The sequence below is a fragment of the Balaenoptera musculus genome, chromosome 16, assembly GCF_009873245.2.
Source record: "Balaenoptera musculus isolate JJ_BM4_2016_0621 chromosome 16, mBalMus1.pri.v3, whole genome shotgun sequence".
NCBI lineage: Eukaryota > Metazoa > Chordata > Mammalia > Artiodactyla > Balaenopteridae > Balaenoptera > Balaenoptera musculus.
Genome location: NC_045800.1, coordinates 39537315 through 39550271, shown reverse-complemented (window position 1 = coordinate 39550271; position 12957 = coordinate 39537315). Strand labels below are relative to the sequence as shown.

At 36.7% G+C, this 12957-nt stretch overlaps 1 protein-coding gene across 4 annotated transcripts in view; it reads right to left on the bottom strand.

The window, feature by feature from the left end:
• ASAH2 (N-acylsphingosine amidohydrolase 2) overlaps window positions 1-12957 on the bottom strand; it is a 79589-nt gene that overhangs the window by 16867 nt on the left and 49765 nt on the right. For 3 of the 4 annotated variants that reach the window (XM_036828872.1, XM_036828870.1, XM_036828873.1), the window contains 6 exons: window positions 10536-10651; window positions 9383-9477; window positions 7686-7725; window positions 6800-6895; window positions 4017-4112; window positions 1723-1869 (listed from right to left, as the gene is read on the bottom strand). In XM_036828872.1, coding sequence (XP_036684767.1) covers window positions 1723-1869; window positions 4017-4112; window positions 6800-6895; window positions 7686-7725; window positions 9383-9477; window positions 10536-10651 — 590 coding nt within the window. Of the gene's footprint in view, window positions 1-1722; window positions 1870-4013; window positions 4113-6799; window positions 6896-7685; window positions 7726-9382; window positions 9478-10535; window positions 10652-12957 lie in introns of those variants that run through there. The other variant, XM_036828874.1, reaches the window with a different exon arrangement.

Genomic DNA, 12957 nt, shown 5'->3' with positions numbered 1-12957 from the left:
CATCAAACTGGTGTCCACAGAGAACTGGAGAGTTACTTGGTGGGGGGAAACCTCCACACATCTGCTGTCAGAAGTATTGAGAGTGGAGTGTAAAAAGAAGAAACAGAGTTCTTTTTCAAGTCCCTAAAATAACTACCAGGAAAACAGCTAAAAATATACATAGTAAAAAACCAACAGAGGAATTAAAAAAGGACACTAAAACATAAAAATAACCTAAGCATCCACCTTAAGAAATGAGAAGAAGAGCAAAATAAAATCAAAGCAGGCAGAAAGAAAGAAATGAAACACTAGAGCAAAAATCAGTGAAATGGAAAAACAGATAAAATCAATGAAGCTAAAAGATGGCTCTTTGAAGACGCAAGTCAGCAAAATCAGGCAGAAAGAGGGGACATCATTTTTGACCTTACAGAAATTAAAAGAATTAAAAGGGAATATTATGAACAAGTTTATCCCAACACACTAGACAATTATATGAAATGGGAAAATTCCTAAAGACAAAGTAAACTCTTAGAAAGACACATAATTGACTCAAGAACAGAACATCTGAATAGGCCTAAAACTAGTAAAGGAACTGAATTAGTGATTTAAAATTTTGCCATAAAAAGAAGCCCAAATTCAAATGACTTTGCTAGTAAATCTGATCCAATATTTAAAGAAGAAATAATATCAATCTTTTGCATACATTTTCAGAAAATACAAGAGGAAACACTTTCTACTCCTTTTCTGAGACCAGTGTTACCATGATACCAAGGGCAGTCAAAGACAACGCATAAAAAGAAGACTACAAATGCCCCTCATGGACATGAGTACAAAACTCTTTAGAAAAATGTTAGCAAACCAAATTTAACAACATGTAAAAAGTATTATATACCATTACTAAAGGGTATTTATTTAATATCTTAAATCAACCAATACAATACACCCTATTAATAGAATAAAAAACAAAAACCACATGATCACCTTAGTAGACACAGAAAAGGATTTGAAAAAATTCAACACCCTTTCTTCATAAAAACTCTCAACAAACTAGACATAGAAGGGAATTTTTTTAACCTGATAAAGAGCATCTACAAAAATTCTAAAGAAAACATTATACTTAATGACTGAATACTTTTCCTTCGAAGATTAGAAACAAGATAAGGATGTCCAGTCTTACAACTTCTTTTCAACATTGCATTGGAGACTCTAGCCAGTGCAATAAGGAAATAAATACAAGGCATCCACAAAAGAAATTTAAAAAGGAATAAGTAAACCTGTTTTTATTCACAGATGACATACTATACATAGACATTTCTAAGGAATCCACACCAAAAAAAATCTATTGGAACTAATAAATGATTTAGCAAAGTTGCAAGACACAAGATCTATATCAAATAGTAGTGGTAGAAATCCTGCTTCATTTCTATGTGCTTTCCCTATCCTTAACACATCATAGACAACTTTTCTATGCTACAGTGAATGGTTCCAGGACTATCCCTTTAAAAAGAAAAGGAATAATTTGAATTTTAGAAATTCAATTTTCCACAATTTCCAACTGAAAAATAAATACTTCCCCATTTTCATGTTTTCAGAGCCTCTGCAGAGATAAGAAAAATTTTCTAAATTATTGCTAACAGCTGGTCCGAGGCATGATTCGAGGCAGGTGGTGACATTAAACAACATCTTTCCCCCCATCCCCACACAGGCTTCTGAAGGATCCCAAGACCTCATTGTGAGTCTTACCACTCTGTATTTAGGGTTGGCTGGCTGCAGGACATCCCCAAAAGTTGTGCCTACAGGCGCTCTATCCACAGTATTAGGGATTAATGGGGCCATCAGGTCTTTGAAAAATGGAGGCTCTGGACCACTGCTCAGATTGGCTACTGTATCCTAGAACAGAGAGCATTTGCTTAAGAAGCATACAATGTAGAGTCAAGACCCTTTCCCCAGATCCCCAAAAATGCCTTCATGAAAGCAAACACATACACACTCACTTTCCCTCTCCCTCTCCCTCTTCCCAAGAGCTAACAACTGTAACAAAATGCGAGGGGAACTCTGCTGAAATAGGAGCCTAGATGTCCATAATTTAAACTTTTGTGACTAAAAGAAAGTGTCGATCACAGGTAACACTTTCACTCCCCTAGGCAGTATAATCTAGAGTGTAAGCTAGGAATCATGTTCCACGAGTTTAGATTCTGGGACAGCCATTCTTTAACTGTATGGCTCTGGACAGAAACACATGATAAGCCTCTGTAACATAACACTGTAATTATTCTTTAAAGGTTTAAAAAGTGTTGAGTCTCTCTTATCCAAAGTCACTACCAAGTTTTTTCCTAAATCCTTCTCTGTGCTCATTAAAGAATATAATAAACATATTTTTAATTTAAAAGTTAAGATCAGCCTGTATCATGACTGGTTTAATCTATGCTTTCCACAAAATTTGCCACCTTTAATAGTGTCACCAAAATTCTAAGCTCAAATTTTAAATAGCCCTCATATGGATTTGATGTACTTTAATCCTTGCTTTATATGTTTAATCTTGACAGCAGCCACATAATCTACTTGTTATCATTCTCATTTTGCAAATGGGAATATAGGCTTGCAGATACTCAGTGTTTTTTTTTTTTTTCAAGATCACATAGATATTCTTAGACACATAACTGTAAAATTCTGAAACAAATTTCCACAAAATGAATCACACTTTTCTTCCTAAATATCACTATAAAATTTGATGACTCTACTTTCATGGGAAGAGCTATAAACCTGTAATTGCATGAAAGTTAAACAGCGGTTATCTCTACAGATGGGTTAGAGGTTTATACTTTTCTGTATAATCTGAATATTCTACAAATAGTTAGCTTTTATGAAGAAAAATAAAAATAGTTCTGTTTTTAAAAAAGTATCAGACCTAAAATTGAAAAGAATATTATGATAAAACAATAACCAGATAATTAAAATATATCTGAAGTAAATACCTTGTACTGAAACTTCAAACACACAGTCAATAACTAATTAGATGGAGGCATATGAAATTGCCCATATTTCACTATTTTGACCTACAGAAACAGCAGTTTTGTTTCAATTTAATATATCCAAGCTCTTTCTTTGAAAGGGCTTTATTGTCTTTGCTATGCCATCATTGCCTCACAGCCTTTATTGAGGCTTATGTGGTATTGTACAAGGGTCCATTTATCACGTTAAAGTCCTTATCCTACTTATTGACTAATCTTTTGACATCAGAGTGCAGCTTCATATATAAACTATATTCCAGAGGGAAGATTTACACAAGTGGAGTTCCTTTAAGTAAACTTATTTAGGTGTACAGATTTTAGGTAGACACAATGTGTGTGTACATTCCAAGACACTGTTGCACTTTACCAAATCTAAGGCTCTATTGATTATAATCACTATTATTATTTTTGAACCACCAAGAAAGTGAAAACATGCTACTAACTATAATCGTAAGATTCCTTTGATTGGAAGATATTGAGTTGGCCAAAAAGTTTCTTCAGTTTTAAGTAAAAATAAAAGACATTTTTCATTTTCACCAAGAACTTTATCAAACAACATATTCATTAACCGAATGAACTTTTTGGCCAACCCAATACATCCCAATTTCAGAGATGTTATAATACGGAAAATGGGCATCTCAGAACTGATAAACCACTCAATTCAGGAAGCAACTGGAGAGAAACTGACCAAGATTAGAGAGCACTGGTTCAACTCACAGTTATAGTAAGCTTGATCACTTCTCATCTCTGAACCTATTTGCTCATCTGAAAAACGGGGGAAAATACCTCCATACTTCACACGATGATTGGGAGGATAATAGCTATGAAAAAAGTGGTCACTACCAAAAGATGTTAACTGACTCTGAATTTATTTTACCAGTTTCATTTCTTAGAGATACCTCACAGCTACAATATTTTTAAATATAAAGATTTTCAAAGAAACTGAACACTCAAAGCTAAGGTCTTTTTTGCTTCCCTTTGCATCTCCCCACCCCTGAGACACACAAACATACAATTTTTGATTACCGTAGCAATGGCCTTAGCAAGGACTCTGAAACGCTGGATGTAAGCAGACAGAGTATGTGGTCCATAAATTGTGGATGCTGCTTCATACCGCTGAGCCTGCAGGAGAGGCAGAACAGAGTCTTACACCATCCTGCATATTTCGATCCATTTACAGAGGTGTTGCATTTTAGTGAGGGGTGATGACTGGACATCTTGCATAATCCAAACTGACATAATTCAAGACTACTTATGACAAAGTAGTGGGCATTTCCATTTACCAGCAAAAGTAAATGGCTCCCATCAACTACTTGTTCAAGGCAGTGAAGAATTCTCCTGGCTTATGCCATTTAGACCAACAGTCCAGTTAAGCTGAAAGAGGGTAATAGCTCCTGAGTTTATGTCTATTTTAAGTACTTGTAATATAAATGTTTTCCCCCAAAGAGTACAGCAGGAGAAAAAAATGAGGAAAAATAAAAGTCTTAGTAACTCCTGGATAAACCGGGGGGTGATGGAACTATCTGGAGAAGGACATTTAACCCATCATAGAACTATAAAATAGAAACAAATACAACTCCTTTTACCTGAGCTCCAAGGCTCTGGTTGTTCCACAGAAACCTCCAATTCATCAAATCTAACCTGGAACTCATCACTCCAAATATATCAGCTTTCCCTGCAACATTCTTCATCTCAGTGAAGGCCATCCTTCCAGTCTCTCATGCCAGGATCATCTTGCAGTCACCTTAGGCCCCTCTCCCTCCTTCATCCTCTATCCTATAAGTCTCCAAGTCATCATTCCTTAACATCTCTTGAATTTTTTCATTGTCCTCTTTCTTTACTGCTTTACCTTGGTCAAACACTTAGCTCTCACCCAGATCATAACTACAGCTTCTTAATCAGTTCTCTGCCTCTACACTTGCCCTTCCAATTCATTTTCTATACTGCCATCCTAGTGAGCTTTCTAAATCACAGACTTCAACAGAGCATTCCTTCCTCTAAATTCTACTGCAGTTCCCCAAAATCTTCCTTATTGACTCAAAGCTCTGTAGCACAGCATAAAAGACTCTCCATCGACCTAACCCTTGCCTCCCACTCTAGCCCCTGTCTCACTACCCTCATCATGCTAATTCCATGGTACTCAACTAATTATGGCCCCTTAAATATACTAAGTCTGCCCCTCTGGACCTTTGTGTATGTAGCTCCCTCAATATGGAACATCCTCCCTAACTTTTATTTGCTCAATTAGTCCTTACTCATTCTCAATAACTTGGACAAATTCTACATCTTCGTGAAAATCTGCCAGTCCCCAACTTCAAATACCCAGTCTAAACTGGTGCTCTTTCTCTTCGTTTTCATAACACCTTGTGCATCCCTTTCACAGAAATGTAATCATCTGCTTTCTTGTATGTCTTTTACTGGCCCATAAATTCTAGTGGTCTTGAGGGCAAGGCATTGTTATGCCCAGATAGTGGCTAGTACAGTATCTCTCTCAAAACATATCTGTTGACTGAGTGAATTAATTAATTAATTAATTAATACTAATCCTTTCATGTCCCTAACCAGGAGACAAGCTAGTAGGTGTTCCTAACTTTACTTGCGCCTTGGACTACTTTGGCAGTCTGTTGAGGCCTATGGACCCCTTTAAGAGCAACATTTCTAAACACATAAAATAAAATACATGGATTGACAAAGGAAACCCATTCAACTGAAATCAAACAATAATAAACCAATTTTGCGATAGCGTAATGTTTGTGCTTCTGTATGATGCTACTGAATAACAAGATCTAGTAGCAGATCTAATAACACTGTGATTTTAAAATAGCAATGAGAGTAAAAGGTATTTCCAGATGTGCAGTAACTATTTGTGATATGAAAAATATTCATGGTTCCTACTGGTGACAAAAGTCAGAGGTACAGCTAATATTACTGTCATTTGTTGCCTACATTCATAATTGAAAGAAATGCTAAATGACAGTTACAGATAAATGAAAAAGTGGATACATGAAAACTTATTTGCATCTAAGTTTACCCCAGTTAAGAACCTTTATTCAACAGGATTTCCTAGAAGGCAGGGACCCTTCAGTAAAGTCAACAGAGGGCAGCAGGGCAGACTCTACTGCTGGAATTACTGAGTATTTGTCAAGGGGTAGCCTGTGTGCCACAGTATGGATTGCCAAGTTATACCTGCAGATGTATTAGAAACCATTAATTGTGGAACTCTACACTGTTTTCACGTTTTTAACTACTGTTGTTTAAAAGTACTTGGGCTACTTTCTGTACTATTTGTAAACAAAAACGCATTACCGGCCAGCAGCCTCCCTAATTTTTTTGAGGCTCTGTTTCTTAATCTGTATCATGGATATAATAATACCCTACTTCAGTCAGGGCTAATTGTGAGGATTACGTAAGATCACATTTGCAAGGTGCTTAGCCAGTGCACTCAATAAACAGAAGCTATCAATGGGAGTTTTTCCCAGGTTCTACAGAAGTTTAAGGCACCAGAAGCATTAAGGATAGAGTTAGGAATGTTGTATGCCATAACCCAGGCTTATTATCAGTGCCCCTGATAAAGTAATTTATTTCAGGGAAAGTGGAAGTCAGTGAGACTAGAATTTTGACCTGAACTTGGAAATGGTCAACCTAGAACTCCCAAATACAACCTCTGGCTTATCATTCTCTTACCAGCCCTAAAACAAAATCACCTCTCAAAAACACGATTGAGGAAGTCCACAAAGAAATTCTGCATTTGACGCAATAGTCTTGACCAGGGTATAATTCATTTAAATGATGAGAACTTTTTATTTTACCTGGTATTCTTCATAGGTGGTAATGTAGTGTGTATATACATTGCATAGACCCGAAATAACAACAGTCATATTCAGCATCCCATAAGTTGCAAATTCCTAGGGGGAAAGGGAGAGTGAAATAAAATTACTCTTCAACTTATAGTGTATTATCATCCTACTTATACTTAACATACAATTATAAATATGAATCATTTGTAAGATAACTATCTTAACAATATTTTTCCTAATGATCAAAACTGCCTAGGAGTACAGGAGTATCAAAGGATCCCTTAGGAAAACTTAAAGCCATAACTCTGCACTATAGTTGGGCAAGTCAATGGATCTCCGAACATCTTAACGATTCTATTTGCAGATGCAGAATCTTATTACCAAAATACAGATATTGTATCAATTTCCAAAAAAGTATAATGGGAACATATTAGCTAACCACAGGAGTTATTTCCAGCTCCATATAATAAGACATTTGTTGATTATGTCATCTTAGAACCATCTACAATACTTTCTGAATGTAAAGAAAATCACAAATATAGATAAAATACAGCATTTTTAACATGTGTTAGATTTTTATTTACACAGGACTTTAAGATACTAATGTACTTGGGGTCATTTACTACTGAATCCATAAAACCATTATCAATTTTTAAATTATTAGTACATAAATACAAATGAAATATTTTAATCTTATTATAGTTCTCTTATATTTTTTAAGTTTGTTCTTATGCCACCAATATTTCATTTTCACCTCCAGCCATTACTTTCAAGATGTGTAAAACTCTCGTCATCTTTGCAAAGAATAATTTAAAAGGTGCCAGATCATAGGGATAGGGAATTCTTTTCTCTTTTCCAAATAAAAATGCATGGATATTTTATTTCATTTTTAATTTACCTCTTGAACTGCCTCCCGAAGTCTTCGTCCAGACATGGTCCTGAGTCAAGAAAACAGAATTATCAAAGTGTTTTCCTATTCAGAATGTACACAAGGTACACAGAAAGACTTGTAGTGAAAGCCAAAATGTTAGCCTGGCTAACAATAGTGAAGTGTATAGAAACAATGCAAGTTAAAGTTGAGCTTTTTTCCTCACTGCCCTATCTTCCAAACAAATCCTAAAGTGAAAACAGACAACTTGAAGGAGGAAAACAGAATCAATGAATATCACTGGCAAAAGATCCCAATCACTTTCCATTCACTGAGTCAACAATAGGTTGCATTCTATGTTAATAACAGCTGAGGCAAGTAGAGAGTGTACTGTTCCTGCCTACAAAGAACTTACTATTTCATTCATTCATTTAATCCTTCAGTAAAATATTGGACACCTACCACGTACCAGACCCACTTCAAACTGCTAAGGATTCAACAGTATGGAGCTGACATTCTAGGGAGGGAAGATGGTCAACAAGCAAATAAAAAAGTGAGATGACAATAAGTTCTATGGAGAGTATAAAGTAGGATAAGGATGAAAGAGAATGGTGGTGGTCATTGTGGGGATGGCGGTGTTCGTGCTGATGCTGTAGTGATGTGGTGGTGGTAGGAGCGGTGGGGGGTAAAGACAATGTTATATCATGTAAGCAAGACTGGCATCTCTGTTAGAGTTTTGAGCAGAGAATAGAAGGACTAAAAGAGTTGGCCGTGGGGATAAATGGAGGGTAAGTGTTTCAGGCAGAAGGAACTGTAAGTTCAAAAGCCCTAAAATAGGAGCATGCTTGGTAGTCTGGGAATGGCACTGAAGCCAAAGTGGCTGCAGCAGAGGTGGTCAAGGGTGAGTGGTATGAAATCAGATCAGAGAGCTTGCTGAAGAGAGGATCACATAGGGCCCTGTCGGATATTATAAGGGTTTGAGAATTTCTCTGGAGAGTTAGAAGCCATTGAAAGGTTTTGAATAGTGACATGATTTGACTTATGCTTTTCAGGGATTACTCTGGCTATAATGTTGAGGAAAGACTATAGAGGAGCGAGGGAGAAGCAAGAAGGTAAGACAGGAGGTTATTGCAGTAAAATCCAGGGGAGAGATAATGGTGGCTTAGACCCAGGTTGGGGCCGGGGGATGGGGAGGGGAAGAATGATGGAAACTGTTGAATAGAACATACAGAATTTGCTAAAAGATTGAAAGCAGGGAAAATCGAGAAAGAGACAATTCAGGGATGACTCTAAGATTTAGGGCCTGAGCAATGGAAAGATAAAAAATTGCTACTTACTAAGATAGGAAATATGGCATAAGGATCGGATTTAAAATATGTTTCCATGCTTCTAATACCTAAACTGATTGTTTCACGACCCTATGTTTTAATATTATTTAAAGTCTTTCTACTGACATCATAAATCATTGTATAATTTTATTGGAATGATAACTTTTCAGATTTTTCTGTTTACTTCAGGTTACCCACTAGTAACAGGCAGAGAGAGATTTATTCTTCAGAGGCCCCACCAAAAGAGGGTGGGAATATTTGTCACCGTTGCCAAACATAGCACAGTAGGATACAAAGGAGTCAGTACAGAATTATCTGCCCATGATAAGAAGTGATCCCAACAGAAACACATCCACAACAGTTACATGTGTAACTACAAAATAAAAAAGAGGAACTTACGTAAACTCCCCAGGGATGGCAGTGATGGCCAAGAACCCAAGGGTAATAATCTGAACATCAACAATATCTGGGTGCCAGGGATGAGGTTTTGACAGCTAAGAACCAAAAGCATGAAAACTGTGTTAAGAATATTATTCTTTCTATCGTCAAGAGACTGACGCTGCTCATAGAAGTTCCTTTATTAAAGGATTTTAAATGTTTCCAGCTGTTTTGAGGTGTCTTATCCTAATATCATATTTTTTTTCTAATTCATGTAGTATTAAATATTCTATCTATTCAATAGTAATAAGATGTAAATCTCATATACCAGTGTCCCATTAACCTGGACTTATTTTCTCATCAATGAAGTTTCTCGTGGATTTGTCATTGTGGAATCACAATGTGTAATAGATAACCAAGTGTTCTCCTATATTACCATGGTGACTATCCTTATAAAAGATGAATAAGGAATTACCATCATTTGGAATAGCTTAAGTTGATGATTTCTTTTTACTTTAATAGCACTTTAAATCTTCAGTTAGCAAGTCTTGCCTTGCTTTTTAGGTTTTCTCCAAGAGAATCTACCCTTTACCATATTCAGATTAGTAGAATCTTTCCCTCTATTCCTTTGTTTCCTCTCTTTCTTCTTCCTGGAGAATTTTAATTAAATATTAGAAAAAATGCTATTTAAAAATTTTTTCTACATCAAAAATCCATGATAGTATGAACACTGGTATGAATATGAAAATCCATGTTCCAAAGAGTATTTAAAGAATATTGCTTTAGTTAATAATGTTGCCTGAGTTGTCAGAAAATAACCTGAGATGTTTTTCTCTGCAAAGAATTCTGTGTTCACTCCTATTCTGGAGTCAACATAAACAAATCCTGAATAAGAAAAATGTTAATCTTATTCTTCCTTTTCCACTGTTCTAATTGTTTCATTTATTTACTATAGATGTAAAAATCTAAGTCAGTGTATTTAATAATCATAACCCTTATTTCTTAGAGTTAGACTTATAGCATCCATATTTTTTAATATTAAAAATTTGATATGGGAACATCTGAATAACACACAGATCTACTATTCAACACAGAGCTACTAATCATATCTGATAATTCATAAATGTAAAAATAACGATATACTAATTTCACCATGAAAATCAAAATGTATTACCTCTCCAGTATGAAGAAGGATTGGCTTTGGTTTTTGGCATTCTTTGATTTCCTCAGATGGCTTGCCCAGGATCTGATCCCGAATACTGTCCCAAGATGGATCCCCTACTGTTGTCCCTATTAGGAATGTTATAATTAATATGATTCCAACCCTCTGAAAAATATCATCATTTTGACAAATGTTGTACAACAATGCTTTTAGGACTTTGAGAGATTTTATCAAGGTTGTTGTTCAATGATTCCAAACAGTTTGCATAATAGAAGAGGCAAAATTTCCTGTACATCCTAAAGTAGGAGCCATTGTTTAATTAGATCCTCAGTGTGGTTGATAGAATAAAAGAATATATATGTTCTACAACCTTAATTTTTTTTTATTGATCTTTCTCAACCACTTTGCAAATAAAAAAATATGATATAATTAAATGTAGGTCTATGAACTGAATCACCTTTTTCTTATTTTGAAAACTATAAAAAAAACACCTCCAACTTGAAGTACCAGTTGTTTGACTTGTGGTCTCTAAAGACCCTCTCTTGAATCTCCACTTAATTATGTACACACACACACACACACACGAGCAATTAAAACAACCATCAAGTGTAACACCCATAATCTGGGGAAAAGCTATGTTAACTACAAAACCTAAGAACATAGACTCTATAATCCATTAGGAAAATATAACAACTATGAACATATATGGACCTAATAACAGAGTACAAAAATACATGAAACAAAACTGACAGAAATGAAGGGAGAAACAATCAACAATAATAGTTGGAACTTCAATAACTCACTTTCAATAACAGATGGAACAACGAGTGAGAAGACCAATAGGGAAGTATAAAATTTGAACAGCACTAGAAGCCAACTAGACCTAACAGATACTAACAAAGGACTCCATCCAACAACAACATAATATATATTCTTCTCAAGTGCATATGGAACATTATCTAAAATAGACCATATGCTGGCCATAAAACAAACCTCAATAAATGTTTTAAAGTATAAATAATACAAAGTATGTTTTCAACCACAATGTAATGAAATTAGAAATAAATAACAGAAGAAAATTTGATAAACTCACAAATATGTGGAAATTGAGCAACATGATTATAAATAGCTAATGGTCAAAAAAGAAATCAAAAGAAAATATAAAAACAGTTTCAGATGAATGCAAATGAAGACACAGTATATCAAAACTTATAGAATGCAGTGAAAGCAGTTCCCATAGGGAAATTTATAGCTTTAAATGCCCTTATAAAGAAAGGAGATGACCTCAGCAAGATACCAAAGTAGAAGATATCAGCTTTCATCCCCCCACAGAATACAATAATTAGCTATCCACAAAAGAAAATAGCCCTAGGAGGGCTCAAGATTCCAATTAAAAACCTACAGCAACACAGTGGAGCAAAAAAACAGAATAACCACATGAAAAGAATCACTGGGAAGGTTGGCTTATCTGAGACATCTCAAGAAGGCTAGGAACAAAGAAGGGCAGAAGATATCAGTACCAGCCACATAACAGGTGCCATCATTTGCTGCAGTGGCCTGCTCTGTGGAAGACCCTGGCAACCCTTGCCACTGAGAACCTGAACAGCCTCTACAACAGACTCTCTACAGCTTTCACGAAAGAGGACCCTGTTTGTCAGTGCAAACCCCAGAAGCCTGCTCCACAGAGACACCAACAGCTTGTATGACTGAGGTAACCAATGATGGTTGCTACCGTGGATCACTGGAGAGAGAGGTGCTGCTGTACCTCCCTCATGAGGAGCTGCTGTTCCACTGCCCTGGAGTCAGGGCTGTCAGTCCCCCACCCCCAAACCCATACATGCCCCTGACCCCAGAGCCATGGGTGTTCCATGTATGCCCATGTTTCAGACCCCAACTTTGTGACCACGCTGTGTTTTCCTGGGCTCCAAACTCCAGACCTGCAGCTGCCCTGCAAGTACCTGTATCTCAGGCACTGGAGCCACTGCAAGTGGACCTGAACCCCAGAACCACTGTCCTCTGCAAATGCACGTGTTCTAGTCCCCAGCTCCATGGCTGCTCCACATGTGCTCGTACCTCAGGCACACAGCTGCTGGTGAGCCAGTGCCCTGGACCCTGGAGGCATGGTTGCTCCACAAGCACCCACGCTCCAGATCTCAGGTATGTCACTGTTCCATGGATGCCACATATCAGACATCAGTGCCACCACCACTGTGAGTGTACCTGAAGCCAAACATAGCACCAAAAGTGATGCCCTTGGCCATGACATCCCCCAAGGGAGAAAAAGATGTCAGGATGTCCCCAGCAGATTTCACCACTGAAGATCACAACAGCACTCACAGCAGCTGCAGATACCCTTAGCATTGGCCTTTAAGGACCCATGCAATCTTCACCAATGATGACCTAAGCTGACAGAGCTGCATGGAGACTATGCCAC